Raw genomic sequence first — 20,709 nt, 5'->3', positions numbered from 1 at the left:
CTGTAAATGTTAGAATTTGTATAAATATTTTTATTTGTATACTTTTTCCGATACGTTTGTATTAGAGCGTGTTGATACTGGAAAGTAATATATGAACCTTGTGGCTGAGTCGTTTTTGGGTACGGAACTAAAATTGGTTTTCATCTCACTAGTTGTCAACTATTTATCTATTATCACTTAGTATCGTATTTAATCTATCAAATTTGAAATATAAATAGACACGACTGACCCATTTAGTTTATTATTTTTATTACAGGGTGTATTTAATAAGGGAATCTTTTTTAATCAGGGAAATTCAGAAGTTTCATAAAAATCAAGGGTCTAGCGTTGCCACCCAATAAGCTAAAAGGTACAAGCTCAAAGGTAGAGAATATGAATTATAAGAAAAAAATTACTAGGTACCGTAGAGATAAGTAATTTTTTAGATATCCGACCATTACATCTAAACGGTCTAAACCATTTTCTTCGCATATACAAGAGTGTTAGATCAGCATCAATTAAGGATGTACGAGCACCAGAGAAATTTTGGATAAAGTGCTTAATTTTTTGAACTAAGTCTAAATCAATTCTGAAAGGGAGGCTTGCCCCGATTATTTAAATAAATAAATGACTTCAAAAGTAGGCATATTTACTTAGATAAATGATATGTTTTCATAGATTCCTCCAAAACTAGTCGGTGGAAATTAAAAAAAAAAAAAAACTATTTTAAACTAAACCTTAGTAAATTATTGAAAACACAAAAAAGTCGTTGTTCCCGGTGATGAATTACATCATAACCCATTGCTCGTGCATCTGGAGTAATTTTTCGGCATCTGGAGTAATTTTCAAAATGTCGAAAATTGAAAATTTTAATTATTTAGCTTTCGATATTTCGAAAACCAAGGCAGATATCGAAAAATTTTATTCTTATTTTTCGCTTACTTTCATGAATCTATAACAAAATTCATCATGAAAGTTGAAAATAAGATACAAATAATTTCAACTACAAATCTAAACTTGTCTTGGCGCTCAAACTACCGTAACAAATTATCGAGAACAAAAGCAGACGAGACTCATCGTAAGTAGCTTTTATATTCCATAGGTGGGCGTTTTAGCTCATATTACGCAGGTGGGCATTTTTCAAAATGGTGGCCAAAAAGGCTTATGTCAATAAAACAATTCAGTCAGTTTTAAACTCACATTTAAACTTCAAAAAATGCAAGACTACGTCCGAAAAATATGTAATAGGTCAAGGAATGGGATTCACCGTGGAAATTTTGCCCAAGAGTGCCAAATTCTATAATCCGCTGCGAAAACTTTCTATGCCTGGGCTTGGCGCTGTTTATAATAATGTGACCAATGATATTTTGAAGACGCAAAAAGCTTTTGAATCGATTTTCTTAAAAATCTTTTCATAGCGTAGTTCTTAGAAATTGATGAGGTTTTAGTTAGTACGGTTCTTGCTATATTTTTGATTCGTAGGACCTACAGACTTTGAATTGTTCCATAAAGGGGGTAGGCGTAATATAGTTTCATATTAAAGAAGGTTTTGAAGGTTCTTACTTTTTATGGAATTTAAATTCTTTTATCAAAATAGAATTAATTCTCTGTTGAAAAGATTGCACATTTTTTTAAGGTTGGAAAAGTGGAGTAGCCTTGTTGCCATTATTTTGATTTAAAAAAATTCAAATATAATGAATGCAATTCACCTTTTCTTTCTCAATTATCTTCTTTTTTTTGATAGCTTTTATCTACGGTCCTTGAAAACAAAAATTACAAATGTAATTTAATTATATTATCGATATTTTCGCGTGTATAATAATGATTATTCCTTGTTATTATTTAGATTAAAATTATCATTGTGTGTAATTAAATGAACAAATTTTAATTAATGAAATTATTAAATTGAAAAAAAAAGATATAAATTTTTGATAAAATGCAATTTTAATTTTTTAATATATTAAGTCGCGGGACAACATCGTTTTTGTTAAATGATCAATACATAATTGAAACTTCAATTGGCGAGTCTACCAAACTTTCTGCGACTTCATATTTAAGTTATTGGTCTGAAAAAACGCACCAGGGAATTTGTCGAAACTCGAAAATTATGACCACTCTTAGATAGACTCGCCAAAAGGAAGCCACTCACGAAGTTTCAATTATGTAATAATCGTATAAACAAAAAAGTTGCTGTCTCTCGGACTATATTCGTTGGCAGAAGAGAGCTGGAACCATTGATTGATAGTAAATTTACTAACTTCATACTGTACAATTTTTATACTCTGTATATATGAAATGTATATCAAGGTATACTAATTTTAGTCCCAAGTTTGTAACGCTTAGAAATATTGTTGATATGAACAAAATTTTGATATAGGTGTTCATAAAATCACCTAATTAGCCAATTTCCGGTTTTCCGTCCGTCCTAATAACTGAAAAACGAAAGCTGACAAAAGTGAGTTCCTAAATGAGCAACTTAGTTCAATTGGGCCTTGGGTCCGTAGGAATCACCAATCTTAAGCGCTAGAGATAGAACAAAAATTTACATATAAAAAATGTTCCTCATAAAAAAATAAACAACTTTTCGAAATCTTTTTTGTAATCATCACTGTTTTCCAGTGAGGGTGAAAATTGGGATAAAACTTTGGTGTCCATTCTCTCCAAAACTTTAAAAGATAGGCAGGTAGCTTTAACTAGTTATCTTGTGAAAAATTCTCAAAAGACAAATTTAATAAATACTTTCGAAAATTTTGAAATTTTCGAAAACCAAATAACTGGTTCTTTTAAAAACAAGCACAAACCAAATTATTATGTTGGTTTATTTAAATTCTTCTAATTTATAAAAAATATTGCAAGCGCTGACATTCACACTTTCTATAAAGGGTATTTCAATAATTAACTCAGTCAATTATTTGTTTTCAGTTGTTTAAAACACCCATTTGCGTGTAATAGACTGTTTCACACAGAGTTGCAAAAGCTATGTCATTTTTGTAATACATATTGCATAAAAGTACTATTAAAAAATCATATACAAAGTGTCTCAATTTGAGTCTAACCGTACTCATATATTGAAGTAGGGATAACGATTTTAATATGAGATGTATCAGGTGGGCTTTGAATTGGGTGTGAGCTATGAGTTAGACATTGTTTTATTTCGAAAACTAAAACATAAGCTAATTATTCTTGTTTGAAATATCCAAATAATTCATACAAAATTATTTCTTAATTTGAGCATATACAAGTACCTTACAGGAAATTATCGTAATGTCAATAATTGTTTAATAGACTTGACACTTCCGTAATTTACTGTGAGCATCCTGTATATTGATGGCTTCAATTATGTTTAAGCATCTTGGGAAATAATTTAAGATCAGTTTTCAATACTTATTAGTTACTACCTGGTTTTCTCCATTTCCTGCCCAAATCAAGAGAAAATAACACCTGGTATATAATTTTTGTATTAAACTTCATATTTGCGTATTTGAGACTTGGAAAAAAATAAAATTTTCGGAAAAAAATTTATTTTTAAAATAGACCATTGTCCAAAATTGGGATGGTCTAGATAAACGAACCGGGTCGATTTTGTGACACGTCTCAATCACATGTCTAAACCGAAAATATTTAATCTTGATTTCAGTAATCAAACTACCGACTTGGAGGTACAATAACGAAACTAGAGCTAGAATCATTTGAGATTAGAAGTAATGTGTTGGCTATTTTATTTATACTGGACTTTCGAAATAAGTTTATCAAAGCAAACGAAAATTTCTTTACCAAATTTTGATCTGAGGCCTAATTTCCGAGATAATATTATGGGAAATTAGGCCTCAGATCGAAATATGACAAATAGCTTTTTTCGTTTGTTTTGATAAGCTTATTTCGGAAGTGCGGAATTCTGAAGTCAATCGTAGAACAGCCTGTATACATATCTTCACTTATGTAAATAGGCAGATGTTTAAAGAGCAAAGGTTTTAGAAAATAGGTAAAATTATTCTAGGTTTTAGAAAATAGGTAATATTATTCTGGGCGCCAAAATCGTGTCACATAATATTATTTAAATCTCGTTCTCTCTAATAAAAAATACGAAGGCGAATACATTCAAAGTGAGACACACTGTAGTATGAAGATGCCACTTATATAAACTTTTTCTTTTGGTTTTTCTATAAAACCTATTGAATGATGTTGGATTACGCGTCCTATCTTCAAACTTCCAATTGAGTCGTCAAAAGAATAAAAAAATTGAAAACTGTACACATATTTTACCAATGTAACATGATGGTCTTTACCAATCGTTACTTTTAAACCCAGCGAAGCAAGCGGGTATCAAGCTAGTAGTATCAATAAAAGACATAATATAAGAATGACAAAGTATTTAATGTCTTGCATGCAATAAAATAAAACAATAATAATGTGTACTACTAATTACAATTATTGTAAAATTAAATAATTAAAATCGTTAATTTTGATGATTATAAGAAAATAGATTGTTAATAACAAAACTGACAACTGACTAGGTATGGCATGGAATGGTATGGATGGATGATATGACTCTAATTATAATAAGAATTTAGACTTTATACAATAATTTTATAATATAAAATTATTGTTCATTTCATATATATTGAATGGTCTAAAATGCACCAGTAAAAGACAATGTATTTATCCTTATCTTTCATTCTTACAAACAATTATTATCATTTCAATATTGGCTTGGAGCGTGGTAGGTGGAGGGGATAGTTAAATCGACCATAGCGCTGTTATCTTATAAAATTTGCAACAAAAATCAAGCGTTTTATTTAAAATATGAATGATTTTCAATTGGCTTACATATAAATGGTATAGTAAATGTCATATTAAAACAAGTGAAAACAAACAATTGACTGAGTTAATTGTCAGTGTTGATAACTCTGTCACATTTCACATACATACATATCTGACATATTTAACTGATATTCTCATATAATGCGCAAGTGTTGATGCGCAATCGTTTGTGTTTTTTGACGTCACGTAAATAACAAAAGATATTCACTTTGATATTCCTATATTAATACATACTATAAAATTTGCACCTAATTAACGCCCTCGTGGGTAAACAGTGATGTTTACAAAAAAAAGTTTCAAACAAAAGTTTTTTATTTTTTTATAAGCAACATTTTTTACATTTAAACTTTTGTTCTATCTCTAACGGTTTACAAGATGGGTCCTACGGACCCAAGACCCAATTGACCTATGATGCTCATTTACGAACTTGACCTGACTTTTTACGTCCTGAGTACGCTGTAAAAATTTCAGATCGATATCTTTTTTCGTTTTTGAGTTATCGTGTCCACAGACGGACGGACGAACGGACAACCGGAAATGGATTAATTAGGTGATTCTATGAACACCTATACCAAAATTTTGTTCGTAGCATCAATATTTTTAAGCGTTACAAACTTGGGACGAAACTTAATATACTATGTATATTTCATATATACATGGTATAAAAACTTAATATACTATGTATATTACATATATACATGGTATAATTATTGAAAGATAACAATTAATAAAACTTGTTGCATTAGAAAAGGTTTTGGTGAGAGCATTATTTTTGTAAAATTTGTACACAAAACACGATCTGTTAAAGGAAAATGATCCATAACGACTGACGCCGTCCATGCTAGTGGAAAAAAAACGTTTCTACTTTATTACGTCTATTTATACTGAGTGGTTTTGTATAAGTTAAATCAAATCAGATCAACAACGTCTCCTGAAACTTGGTTTTCCGCTTTTAAATCTGAAATAGCATTACGGTTGATATCGCTATCTTAACAATACCCTCTAAAACTCATTTCTCGATAAAATGTGTTGCATTGATTTTAGAATAAACAGGTTTTAAGAGATTTTGGTTGAAGTAGACCTTCAATTTGATAGTACTAATACAATTGATTCAAACTGTCAGAAATCAACTATTTTTATAAATTTATGTATATAAAACGTATAATCATTTAATATTAATAAATACTACGATTAGAATATACATTTTTTTTTATATCACTATTAATATTTATGTTGAAGGACTTTTTAAGTGTTGATCAACAACAATCAACTACGTAAACGACATCTTCATTCCAAAAAGTAGTGTTACAGATGCAATTTATGAATTCAAGTGTTAAATCCCCCTAGTTTTAATTGTATTTATTAGCGTGTACATTATTATTATTATAGTGAACATTCAAATATTATGCATTTGTTGTTAAAAAAAGTTAATCGATGGCTACTTAAAATTGTCAAATCACAATGAATTCAATTAAAAAACTTATTGTTTTGTTGTAAATCGTGCGTTAGTGTATGTGTTAGTTTGTACTGAGTGTGTCATGTAATTGTTGTTAAATAAGAACGTAAATGAATACATTAAAAAATCACTTTTCTAAATCACCAGAATATATCGATACTAACATACTTGCTCTATTTTGAACTTCGTCAGCGTTCAAATTGATTAAATTGCTTAATAATAAAATACTGTAAAAATTGCTGTATAATTCGCGTTTCTTTTGAAGTTCAATCACAAGTCTGTCTATAGTTATGGTACAGTAAATCTGGCATTTTGACTCGAAAAAATTACAATAGTGACTCTGAGGTTATAGATCGTTAGGGGGGCATGTAAATAACTTTAAAAAAAATTAAGAGAATTTTTCGTTCCGCTGTTTTTGAGAAAATCCAAAAAAATGGGAAAAAAAAATTTGGAATGCGTTTTTCTCGGAATCTATTGATTTAAGGGAAAAGTTTATCAAATAAAAAATGTAGAAGACACTGTCAGCTACATTTTATGTCATTGGAGCAACGTCATACGAGTTAAATTACAAAAAGCAGGTGGCGTTAAAGTATCAAAAAAGGGTTTTTCACGATTTTCATTAAGAAAAAATGATGTTTTTGTAAAAGTGTAAATGAGAAAGTTGTTTGACTCAAAATTAGCTTCAACTTTTATTTAAACAATTTTTATGAAAAACTTACCGTTTCCGAGCTATAGTAAAACAATGTATGTTTAAAATACGGTAAGTTTTTCATAAAAATTGTTTAAATAAAAGTTGAAGCTAATTTTGAGTCAAACAACTTTCTCATTTACACTTTTACAAAAACATCATTTTTTCTTAATGAAAATCGTGAAAAACCCTTTTTTGATACTTTAACGCCACCTGCTTTTTGTAATTTAACTCGTATGACGTTGCTCCAATGACATAAAATGTAGCTGACAATGTCTTCTACATTTTTTATTTGAAAAACTTTTCCCTTAAACCAATAGATTCCGAGAAAAACGCATTGCAAATTTTTTTTTCCCATTTTTTTGGATTTTCTCAAAAACAGCGGAACGAAAAATTCTCTTAATTTTTTTTAAATTTATTTACATGCCCCCCTAACGATCTATAACCTCAGAGTCAGTATTGTAATTTTTTCCAGGTCCGGCCTTTTTTTCGTCTATATTGACTGAATCATTACTAGTTATACTGACTCTCTGAATCTTTCCCGGCCAGATACCGAAGAAGTAATTCGGAAGATTCGATTGCAACTCTTTGTGCCTTTTTCATATTTTTTGACTATTAATAATTCTAAAGCTTGCAGTTCATTTTTATTAAGATTTTCTTTAGAAATTATATGAATTAAACTGTCCTGCATTGAATTTTTCATACTTACAAAATTAATTTAATGTTTGTTATAAGAATTCTACCCGTGCTCCACTTTGTAACGTCGCGTCGAGTTGCCTATTTTGCCTTATGGATTATCCACCTCTGAGTGTTGGAATAATTGCGATCTTGTAGGAAACTATTACATAAGTTGTAATAATGGAAAAGCAAATAAAAAAGGATCCAATTGCTTAGATTATGTTATATGCTTATATAAAGAACCTTTGCAATAAGCAAAAAAGAATAATATTGTACTGTATAATTTTAGTTTTGAGGCCAAAATATGAGTCAAAATTTTTGTTAAAACAAGTAGTTTCCAGAAACCCAAATAGTATATTATGTCCCTAGAACAGACAGTTGATTTTCCTAGCGTATGTGATATAAAGGCCGAGGTACTATACCTGCCGGATCATTCAATATTCTGGCCGTGTTGTATACTATTTTTCTTGATGCCGTAGCTACAATGGAAATTACTACGTATTATCGCTGTGTCAAAAGATTGATCGCGTGTACGTTAGTGGTCAAATTCATCACATTAATTTTTTTAAGATAGCGTGAGAGCTTTCTTGTAGGAAGGACGTAATGAAAGCACCCACGAGATAATAATGATATTTATGTAATTTATACCATGTAAGCCTAATAAAAGCCACTTTTAGTTTTTAAATGAGAATCTATTTTCTAAAAGTCTTTGACAATTATTTTCTGAGAAAAAAATGCTAAAACACATATTTTTTTGCAAAGGCTATAGTAATATTTCACGAGGTTGACTGATTATTCAACCAACTATTTTCCAATTATAGATAAAATTAAAAAAAAAAAGTTGACCTTAAATGGTCTAAAATGATGGTTTTAAATGGCAGTACTTACATGAAGTACTTTTCCTCAACCCAATAGAAATGTGATTAGAGCTTTGTAGACTTTTATTCAAATTGGTTATGGGAACACGGGATTTACTACGGTATTTCTCTTCGCGGTCTTTTGGCTGCTATGCTAAAATGGTTTGCAAAAAGGAGATGAGTTTTATCTTTCATCTTCTCTTTTTCACCAACTCTTAGCATTTGTATAAAGACGACTAGATTCGTAGCAAACGAATTTTATATAAAATTATGAACAGGTCATGAGTTCAGAGAGGTATGGAGAAAAGTCCAATTAGTTCAAAAAAGCCGCGAAAATTGAATATAAATATTTAGAAAGATTGAAATAGTTAGACACTGGCAAAAAATTTTGAAACAATTTTTAATATTAGTCTTAAAAATGTTGTTCTGTAAAAGTTTCCCATTGGTTCACAAGGTCAAAGTTTCCGAAATATAGTTATTGAAAACGGTGATATTTTCGACCAAAAACATTCAATATTGAATAATTTTCTACAATAATAAAGTTCAGAAATACTTTATCGCAATAGTATCCATTAGTTACAGTAAACAACCCTTGCATGACACACCCGGTATACGTGAGCGGTATTGTTTTAATTCATTTCAATTTTTGCATAAAATTGATTTTGAATTTTCACTTTCATGTATTTTTTGTATTTAAGTATTTAATGATTATTCAAAAAATTTTGTGCTTTTGCGTTAAGGCAACGTAGTGAGTTTTGTTTGTGCTATGTCTGTGATGGCTGAAAATCATATATCAGAAAATATTATTGAAAATAATGATAGTAATGACTTTTCACAAAATAATAATAAATTAAAAAAGCGAGTGAAAAATAAACGGAAAATAGTTAAACGTGTTTCATTTTCAGATATTAATTATTATGTAAGATATAATATTTTCTTTATTTTAATGGATAAAAACTTGAGATATGATCTAGAAAGTAATGGTTGCTTTATTCTCTAAGTCGTACTTTTAGGCACGTAAAAGTGTGTAAGGTGATGAAAATTGCTATTTAAAACGTGAAGTCAGCAAAGTTGGAAGTTTTATATATTTAAGTTTTTTTAAGTTGGTTTTTCTTATGAAAAAATATACTTGGCTGACACTTATTGCGGTTTAGAGTATTTGTTACGAAATTTTTAAAATTATACTATTTCTATCAGTTATCCGCCCGCTTCGCTGGATAATTTCAACTTTAAAAACAGACTACCGCGTTATAGCCTCCGCTTTCTTTGTCATCTTCTCCCTTTTATTTAAAATAAATTTTAATTTTTTGTGCAGAACCCTAAATTTTTTGGAAAGTACAATTCATGCTACTCACTGACTATGTAGTTTTCATATAGAAAAATAATTTTTCGAATCCGACTGATAGTTCCAGAGGCTAGCGCGTTTAAACAAAAAACTCTTCAGCTTTATTTTAGTAGAATAGATAAAATAATATTTTCATTCGTTTATTTTTTATGGAATTATCTGTAAAAATTGACTTATAATATGCGTTGCTTAAACTGGTTAAAAGTGCTACATGAACTTACGTGTATGTAACATGTATTGCATAAATCGAACGAATGGAAATGTCATTTATATGGAACATAATTTTAAAAATCCTATAGTATACACTTGAAACTGCAATAAGTGTCAACCAGGTGTTTTTTTTTTTGGCGAAAAATATGAAATATTTTTGTCAACGTGGCAGATTGTTGTTTAAACGTTTTACCGATTTTACGCAACGATTTTTGTTTATTCCTTCATACCTTCAAAAAAAAATTCTCATTCCATGAACGGGTAGTTTAAAACAATAATTTAACTCAATAAAATTAATAATAACGTGCTGAAATAAAGAAGTCAGTCAACTACCAGTTATTAGGTCAATGTACAAAACTTAAATGACTTTGTATTTGTCTATAACTCTTAATTCTGAATTTTTATCAAATTCCTTATGAAAACCAATGTTTTTTTACAAAAGTTGAAGGTATTCTGGTCTAGAAGCCTCATTTGTAGGCACTTTTCAAACTAAGATTATAAGAAAATGAAAAATATTTATTTAGCCATTTTTCATATGATATTTATTGACATTTTAAAAATACAAAATGAAAATTGTAAAAAAAAAAAAATAAAAATTCTTCAAATTACACACCGTTGAAGGGGAGGCTACAAAAAACACGAAGCATGGTTAACACGATTCCAGCCCTTGTAGTGATCCGAAACAAAAAAATTTGAAAAATTCTTACTTACAATTAGTAAAAATGTCGTTATCGTCTGAAACTCGGCCAAAAAAATAATAATAAAAAATTCACAAAATGGCATCGAAATGAAAAACAAAAATTCATTTTTACCCCTTTTTTTAACATTTTCGAATTTTTAAAAAATACTTAAAATTGAAATTTTTTGAAGTCCACGGTTCAGACGCTAGAAAAATTTATAAGAAAAATTCCCACCAAATTTCAAAAAAAATTCACCTCCAAAAATGTAGTTTCAAGAAAAACGTTTTTTAAGTTTGAGAAACAATTCCGGAAGAGTAACTCAGATAATAACATTACTCACTTTGGATTTATTGACGATCCCAGATTCATACATTGGGCATTCTTCTACTTCGCATGCAATGCCTTGCAAAGTTATTTCTGCTAACCGAGCAAATCAACTGTATCTCCAGAAATAATTCGAACTTTGAAAAATCCGTTTAAGGATATTTTCTTAATAGGCCAATAGAATTACGGAAAAAGATATGGTTTACGTGTTGTTGGTTACAGATCAGAAATGGTTTTATTCTATAGAGAGGGGTACTCACATAATGGCATCTAGAGACTGGAGATATTCAGCAAATTCCGCTAAAAAAAAAATTTATTTGCTTTCTTTTAAACGATGTAGCTCGTAAATGGTGCACTTAAAGAAACTGGTGCTGTCGAACTTTTTTGTTCTTTTAGAACTCCGAATAAAAAAAAAACCAAAAACAAATTTTTTGTTGCAAATTTTTGTGAAAAAATGCCGAGAAAACGCTATTTTTCAAATGAATTTATTTGTTTGCAAATAATTGTTTAAAAAAAATTTACCCCTACATCTACAGCTAATAACTCAAAGAACAAAATTAGTTTTAAAACGTTTAAATTAGCTGCATGTTATTAAAAATTTAAAATCGAAACTTTGCCTTACCTAAACAAAAACAAAAAATTAAATTCAAGTTCTCTATTGTTACAACAATAATACGCTATTTTCTACCAGTAGGCAAGTGTCATGAATGTTTTACATCTTACACAAATAAATATCCGTTAAATTGCCTAATATAAACATATTATGAAAGTGAAATTGAAAAAATGATTTGTCTTGCCTTGATTTAAAAAAAATTGTTTTATAATCATTTATTTATTATTCTTAAAATTAACTAACACCTTTTCAATTATGGACAGAATTCATTGTCAATGTTATTACATATTTTTTAAACATAAACAGGTTTATCTGTATATTTGTTAAAATTGAAACTGTAATTTATAAATTGTATAAACTTATAGGGCAGTAATGCAGTTTCTCTATTTACAGTAAAATCCAGTGTGGAACAGCGCTGACGTATTGAAAAACCATTCATGAAATGTTAATAGAATATTTATACCTTCATTTCGGACAGAGATCAAATTCACAAGATTTATTTGTGAAATACAATGTTTTTACATTTAAGGTTGTTGTCTTGCTATGGGCATATCGTCGAGAGAAAATTTTAATTAAGTGTATACTTATTAAGAATATAATAATATATTTACCATACAAATTTGAAGTCGATTAATCGTCTCTAACTCAATAAATTCAATTAAAGTTCAGATAATTTACATGGAGAGTATAGGAAAGTTTGTGTTTTTAAGTTCTTATCGCACGTTATCGTTCTGATTTATTTGCTGGTTGGGAGGTAAAACCAAAAAAAGTGTAAAAAAAAGACCAAAACCCGACTATTTTCATCTAGATTATCTAGGAAACTAAAGGTTATGTTACAATAAATATCCTGCTCAATCCAAAAGTAATGTACGCACATATTGGGTTGACTGCTAAATCAGAAGTATGTCTTTTTTAAACTAATATTACAATTAATTCATAAAGTAAAAACAAAATAGTAGCTATAAAATTAAATTCTTTAAAGAATCAAACAGAAAAGTCAGAAAAATATCTTGTTAATATAAAAAGTAAGCGATGCATTTATAATGTATCAAAGTACGAAAGGAATATACTTCCTACCGGGTGTCCAACGACACAACTCGTTCATTATTTTTTTTACAAAATTAAATATGAATTGCTGATAATAAACATTATAGTATAAAAAAAAAAAAATTCTCAATAAAGTTCGCCTTAACACATTAAACCACGAAGTGCTTTTACTAATCTGGTCTATGAGGTCAACTTGGGGCTAGTGTACATAAAACTCAGTGTCCAGTAACTGTGTCCATCTGTGGGATACGCGCTCCCACGGAGAAAACAGTAAGTATCCATGACCATTTACCTCAATTACAGTTTCCACGACCATTCACCTCGACTTATTTAACGAACAACATGTTAGTGAGAATTAAAAACACTACGAATAACGCGACTTTTTCAATATGTTGGCTCTTTATTGAGTGTGCTGCTTAGATCATTTGAAAATAAGTTGAACCTTTTGAGCTCGATCAAAAATTTCATTGAATTAGTTTTTGAATAGTTCCGTTACATGCTAGATTATTAGATACGATTGTTGTGTCCACTGCACAGTACAAGGTTTAAGAATTAAAATATTCTTCAACATAAAAAGTTGATGGTATTATATTATGATGAAGGTCATTTTAATATAATATTGCTGTTGTATGTCTTATGTATTTTAATATTGTAATTAAATTGCAGTGAACTTGTATGTTTTTATTATAAAATATTTGTTGTTGTTCCTAATTAAAAATAACTGAATAATATTAATTGATATTAATTTTAAATATTTAATACATTGATCTTAAGGCAAAGTACATACTGAGGTCCAGGATTTTAATAGCATTTTTAACTCGAAATTCAATTCAATTGTTAGTATAGTCTTAAACAAGATAGCACAATCCTATTTTAGTTACAATGGTACCTGAGTTATAGTTTAATCTACTATTAAAAAGGGCCTGAGGCATATAAGTCTTCAGATGATCAATATATTAGTCAATATTTAAGACATACAATATTGACTAAGCAATATCCGCACAAAATTGACCGCTCTGTAGAAAGAAATAAAGAAACTGTGCAGCCAAAACCTGTCTATTTTCTATAGATCTGTAAAAATTCTAGAAAGAGACAACTACTGGCCGTACACTCGCTTTATCTCTCTCATAGTTTCTTTTCCGTATTTACTACACAGCTGAATAGGGAACACTCAGTCCATTCTCTCTTACTTTGATTAATATCGATATTGATCATAGAAGTAATAACATAGAACCGTAATGTGGCCATCCAAACGGTTGATCGTTATAGAGAGAGACCTAAAAAAAGTACGCGTATAGCTATCTTCGTTTGTCTTATATTACCTCTATAAAATACACAGACATGCACGTGTTTATATACAATAATTCAAAATATTAATATTCGCGCTGAGTCAGAAGACGGTCTCTTTTTTAGCGGTCAATAATTCACTTATTGCGTTTCCTATGCTTTTAAGCCTCTATGTTATATAACCTCTATGATATTGATTCGTGGGGCGGATTTGAGTCGCTAGCCAAGGTGCCATAACTGAGGGGGAGGCGGTAGAAATGCTAAGTAAAAAAATTATGAATACGAAAAGGGAATGGTTACATTAGGTTAAAAAGGAAATAGTTTATTAAAAAAATTGTCATTAAGGTAGTACCAGCATGAAATCACTTTTCGACAGATTTGGCCGAATTTTTTTTCTCGGGTTTATAATAGCTTTATTTATGAATTCCTAAAATTTCATAATTTTTGACCGTTTAGATCGCGAGATATTTAAAGACAAAGTTCGCGATTTTGAGGGTCATGTCCCATTTAAAGCATGTAAAATGTCCGGTCTCTCCAACTATTTTTTATGATATTATTATATATTGAAGAAAAAGTAGAAAAAAATGTTTATACAATACAATTCTAAAAAAAAAATTTAGAAATTAATTTTCACTTTCGAGATATTAATTTTGACGTAAATTGATCGAAATTGGGACGTTGGCATAATTATTTCCCATTTTAAACGGTCAAAATTTCTGAAACTTTGGGAATTAATAGTAAGCATTATTAAATTCTTAAATTTAATTTTTCGTTAAATTCTGTCGAAAAAAAAATTGTACCATTGCTTTAACATAGAAACTGCAAATACCATGCTGGAAATACCTTAAAGACATTTTAATGAAAGATGTGATTGATAAAACGCATTATTTTCAACATTCAAATGAAAACCATATGATAGCTGTTCTGTTTTAGATTATAATAGAAACACTAATTTCTTATGATACTGACCTGTTACACTAGAGTGTCGCAACTGTTTTCATTTTTTAAATGAGTTGTTTAATGGGACGAATTTATAAGTTTATTGCTTGAGATTTATCATTTTTTTTATTATATTCTAATTATCTTAAATTAGTGCATTTTTCTACCAACAGCTGAAAAAATGTCTTCAAAATATTAAAAAAAATTTTAATTTTCGCATTTTGAAATTAATAGTTTTCTTACTTGTAATTTCTAGGTGGACTCTGAAGACGACAACAAATTACCTGGAACAACGGGAAATATAGATTTATCGAAAACAATACCAAAAGGAACAGATAAAACATTACCATTCTTACAAGATGCACTCAGTTCATTACCAGATCGATGGCGAAATTGGGTTATACGTGGCATCTTCACATGGTTGATGATTGGTGGATTTTGTTTGCTAATTTATTTGGGTCCTTTAGCGCTTATGATAGCGACACTAGTCGTACAAGTCAAATGTTTTGAAGAAATCATAAATATTGGTTACGCCGTATACAGGATACACGGCTTACCATGGTTTCGTTCATTATCATGGTATTTCCTTTACACTTCTAATTATTTTTTTTATGGAGAGAATTTAGTGGATTATTTCGGTGTAGTCATAAATCGGACCGTAAGCATGTTTTTAATTTTTTTTAGACTATTAAGAAAATTTAATGAAAATGCTATGACAAATTTAGCACATGTATAATCTCTATATTCAAGGATAGTTGTTTACGCATCAAATTCACCGAAAGTACCAAGAGCTGCAACTCTACGAAAAAATATCGAATCTGGACCTCGAATAGTTTTATAAAAAGCTTGTACTTTTTAGGTTTTTAATGAGACAACGTGGAAAGAGTTTTTTGAGGGTTAGATTAAAAAATTAATAATACAAGCTTTCTTATGAATTATTCGAGATTTAGATTCTTTTGTATCTCTGCGAAAAACTATTTTACAGAGATACAGATCTTTCGAATTTCGCTAAAACTGGTGCGTAAAAAATAATCCTTTAATACTTTTGTTGAGTATCTAACAATAAATGACAGAGCGTTTTATATTTTAGAAAACGGAACAAATTTTGTTTATTTATTGCCTGCATTAGTGATGCTCCATTTTTTCGTTAGTTTTTGTAGCTACAAATATATCAAAAAATTTGTTTTCGAAGGCAAACAACTTAAAAGAAATATGGCAATTTTCTGTGATTTAGAAGTGTTCTATCTATCTAATCTAGAGCATGAAAATTGGGAATAATGTTGCCCTACAAGAAATATTAGTATAACGTCTGAGAATAGCTATATTAAAGATCTAAAAAAGGATGACGAACTTTTTGATATTATATTAACGCAATTCGCTCGCAACTTTCTTCTTATTTTAGTTAAGACAGAAATACTTTTCAAACTCCTCCGAGACAGAAGCGAGAATATAACAAAATCCACAGATATAAAAACACATTGTTAAAAGAAATTTATGCAATTGTCGTTGTTACGAACATGCGACGTTAAAGTTCACAGATGGAAGGATATTTTAAAGTGTTTTGAGATGATATTGAGTAACGAATAATTTTAGGAAACTGGAGCGATTTACTAATTCTTTTTTTTTTTTGTATTTTTTACAGGACTATTTACGTGTGCTTGTCACATATCACAGATTCTTTTCATTTTGTTTATATTGCCTCGGTTTTGTATGGTTTGTTTTAAGTTTGGTGAAAAAATATTATATGAAACAATTTTCATTATTCGCATGGACACATGTGGCATTGTTAATTGTTGTCACACAATCATATTTAATCATTGAAAATATATTTGAAGGTTTAATATGGTTTATTGTACCTGTATCAATGGTTGTCATTAATGATGTTATGGCATACGTGTTTGGATTCTTTTTTGGTAAAACACCATTGATACAATTATCACCGAAAAAAACATGGGAAGGTTTTATTGGCGGTGGTATATCAACAGTTCTTTTGGGCTTAGTGGTAAGTACTGGATGTCTGCGAGCAAAAGTTATTATCGCTGATTATATCTTTAAAAATCATTGTGTGGCTTTTGAGCTTAAAACTTGCAAATGATGTAAATTTTCGCCAGGAGCTATCCATAAAATACACACATTTAGGATTTGGGATTAATTTTAATTTTGAAACAAAAAATTACAGAGGGGATCTGGAATTTTTAAATATTGTGATGACAAAAAATTATATCTTTAAACAATTGAAGATGGCAACTAACTGATTAAATTGTTTTCATATGAAATTTCATGCAATTTTTAATTTGTTTTAGTTATCATGGTTCTTGAGCCAATATACATACTTAATATGCCCAATTGAGTATAGTGAAACTTTAGGACGAATGACAATGGATTGTGAACCAAGTTCACTGTTTCGGCCTCAAGAATATACTTATCCAGCATTTTTAGCCGGTATTTTAGAAACAGTAAGTATTAAATAGTTAGTACTCGGAACTCCACCAATTTGAAAATTTAAAAGCTATAAATTGGGAAGTTTGCATTAATTTTTAATAATAATAAAAATAATTTTAGAATTTTCAAATTGGTATTAGGGTTTTTTGTTACCACTAAGTCCATTAACATAATAATTATATGATTGTAGTGAAAACAAAAATGATTATAAATTTTTTTTTCCAGCTTAACATGAAAAATACATTCACAATATATCCATTTTTATTACACTCATTGTCAATGTCCGTATTCAGCAGTGTTATCGGACCATTTGGTGGATTCTTCGCATCCGGTTTTAAACGTGCATTTAAAATTAAGGTAAACATAAATCTGAAAATTGTCTATAGTAATGAAAAGAAAAACAGTCTGAAAAATTATCTCACTGGATGATTCAAATGCAATCATTTATAGGCAAAGACGAATTATGCTTTGGATTTTTCCCATGTTTTACTTAGCCTACGTTTTTCCCTCCTGTTGATAAAGTTATTAGAATCGTAGAAAATATAAAGGGTACGTACAAGTACGAGCAAAACCCAAAAATCCAGATTGAGTTTCAAAATTGTCCAATTTTACCCAAAAACTAATAAAATTGCTTTTTTAAACAAAATAAAAATGAAAAATTGTTGAATCATACCATTATATTATAGGCATACTTGTAAATGATAGAACATATTTTTTTCCTTTAGAGAACAGCCGTTAAAATATTGCTAAAATATGCCGAGGCGAAAAACAGTTTAGTCAAATCATTTTTGAATTGCTTTTTACAACTAATGATACCAACAAATTTATAATAAACTAGCTGTTTCCCGCCCGCTTTGCGTGGCGTAAAATATACCCGCTTTTCTGGGCAACATCCCCACTTGCACCCCTCCCTCCACATTTCCTTGCGTTGGATAACAGTTTTGTAATGTACATGTCATGCTCTTTTATTTGATACCCCACTTAGGTATATTTGTAAATATTCGATATTTCCATCCCACTTTCTCGCTACACCTTTCTACCCTCCGAAGGTTAAAAAAATTTCTAAATGTAATTTAAAACATTCTGACCAAGTTTTGAACTATTAAAAGCCATAATTAAAAAATATGAATTTTTTATTCATGAACACCCCCGCAACCCCCCTTGTGGGTGGAATTTCGTAAAATCCGTTCTTAGCTGACCTCTACTTGGCAAAAGGAATATTCCTGCCAAATTTCAAGTCTCTAGGTCTTATAGTTCCAGAGATATCGTGATGAGTGACTATCTATATCTATAGAAAGTCTCCTATATATTTATAGATTAATATAACACATTTTAATATAGATTAAAAATACCTATTAAAATAAAATTAGTTGACTAAAATTAACTGTCAAATTCAAATATCAGTTTAAATTCGTAAACATTATATATAGGATCAGCACCCTTTCTGTTAAATGATCAATACATAGTTGAAACTTCGTGAGTGGCTTCCTTTTGACGAGTCTACCAAACTTTCCTCTACGAATTTTTTTTCGAAAGTGCTGCGTTTTCAAATGAGTATGATCGAAATACTAGAGTTTTCTTTCTTGACGCATACTTACTTAGTTTTAATACATTTATTTATAAGATAAAAATAATTTGTCCCACAACAATACTGCACCAATGAGTTTGTCTACCATCGCGAACATGCCGTACTCTTGTAATACATATATATTTCATTTTAGCTGTGTTGTTTGATAATTATTAATGTTATCAAGTGGTCAAAGGGTCCGACAAATTTACTGCTACATTTTTTCAAACCGATAGATTAAATATGACTTTTTTAGTAAATAAAATTCACAGTTTTAGTAATGCTATTATTAGCATAGCCCATATCACCGGTATAATATCACCATTTATTTGTTACTAAACATTTTACTTATGAGGCTGCCTTTGATGTCAGTAAACACTTATTTAAAAATTACAATAATATTAAAATTTGCAGGATTTCGGAGACGTAATTCCAGGACATGGTGGTATAATGGATCGTTTCGATTGCCAGTTTTTAATGGCAACTTTTGTGAATGTGTACATCAGCAGTTTTATACGTTCAGCAAGTCCTCAAAAATTATTAGCTCAAGTATATAATTTAAAACCAGAACAACAGCTACAACTATTTCACACATTAAAAGATGCGTTGGAAGCTAGAAATATATTAAATACTCATTAATTGTTGGACAGTTATTGAGAGAGATGATAAAATAAAACGATCATAGAAAATATATATGTTAATTATATATAAGTTGAGAATTTGAGAAAATATTTGAGAAAAATTTCTTTGTTATATATTTATTATTAGGTTATATTATATTATATATATTTATATATTTGTTGTATGTATAAAATCGTATATTATGTTTGTTTTAAATAGTTGTTATTTTAGTTATTTTCGTAGAAATATTAGAAGATATGAATGATTTATAGAAAAAAAGCTGGTATAGAAAGATTAAGAAGAACTTAGAAATTATTTCTGTCTTTTAATAAGTCTATAGTTACTTATCTTTTTTTTTGAAAGGTTATTTTAAGTTAGGTCAGTCATCGTTTTAGGAACGTCAAAATCGAGTGTATAGGTGAAATGCTTAATACTGAGCTACTAGGATTGGTCAGTAATTCGATATAATTGTTAGATCTATGGTTATACTTGTTTACCAAGGTTCGTGCTTTTATGTGTTCAAATATTTTATTATTTTGCAGAGATATTTCAGCTATCGCTTATTTTAACAATTAGTAGATTAAAATTTAGATTTAGCTTTTCAAAACACGCAAGTATGACGAAATATTTATGAAATAAACTAATTGTTATGAGTTTTATGTAATTAATTAAAAAATTATGTATTTTTCCATGTTATAAATTCATTATTTTGAATAGAAATAGATAAATTTTTAACTTTTGAAATAAACAACAAAAATAACAGCAATAAAACCAATCCTTGGAATACGGTTTCACCTATTGATAATTTTACGAAACCGATAGAGAATCAAATACGTAATTTTAGTCACTTTTAACATTTTTTATTATAACATGCTTTGGACACAAAATATATCTCAATATGAATTTTTAACACACCTTTCTCACCTTTTAAATAAAAAATTTCTCTATAGGTGTTCGTATTGTAACCTTTCAGCATTTGCATGGAAATATTGTCACGACAAAATTGAGTAAGATGATTTAAATTTTTGTTTTTGTGGTTTCAAATTTTTTTAATTAGTTAGATATTGACAGGTGTCTTTTTCGAAGAGAAATTTCTGATTTTAAAATTTGTGCGATTATACGAAAAATATTCATTTTCTATCATCTTTCCGAACT

The 20,709-nt window shown here is 29.2% G+C and overlaps 1 protein-coding gene across 2 annotated transcripts in view; it reads left to right on the top strand.

Annotated features, from left to right (window-relative positions):
- Positions 1-19,644, top strand: part of LOC123294659 (phosphatidate cytidylyltransferase, photoreceptor-specific) — a 29,629-nt gene extending 9,985 nt beyond the window's left edge. The window contains exons 2-7 of one of the 2 annotated variants that reach the window (XM_044875773.1): positions 1,428-1,430; positions 15,181-15,582; positions 16,567-16,926; positions 17,228-17,380; positions 17,592-17,723; positions 19,348-19,644. In XM_044875773.1, the coding sequence (XP_044731708.1) occupies positions 1,428-1,430; positions 15,181-15,582; positions 16,567-16,926; positions 17,228-17,380; positions 17,592-17,723; positions 19,348-19,572 (1,275 nt within the window). In that variant the 3' untranslated portion in view covers positions 19,573-19,644. The remainder of the gene's footprint in view (positions 1-1,427; positions 1,431-15,180; positions 15,583-16,566; positions 16,927-17,227; positions 17,381-17,591; positions 17,724-19,347) is intronic. The other variant, XM_044875765.1, reaches the window with a different exon arrangement.
- Positions 19,645-20,709: the final 1,065 nt, after the last annotated feature.

This window comes from Chrysoperla carnea, chromosome 1, assembly GCF_905475395.1.
Source record: "Chrysoperla carnea chromosome 1, inChrCarn1.1, whole genome shotgun sequence".
Classification (NCBI taxonomy): Eukaryota; Metazoa; Arthropoda; class Insecta; order Neuroptera; family Chrysopidae; genus Chrysoperla; species Chrysoperla carnea.
Note: the sequence above shows the minus strand (reverse complement) of the source record. Positions and strands in the feature narration are given on the sequence as shown.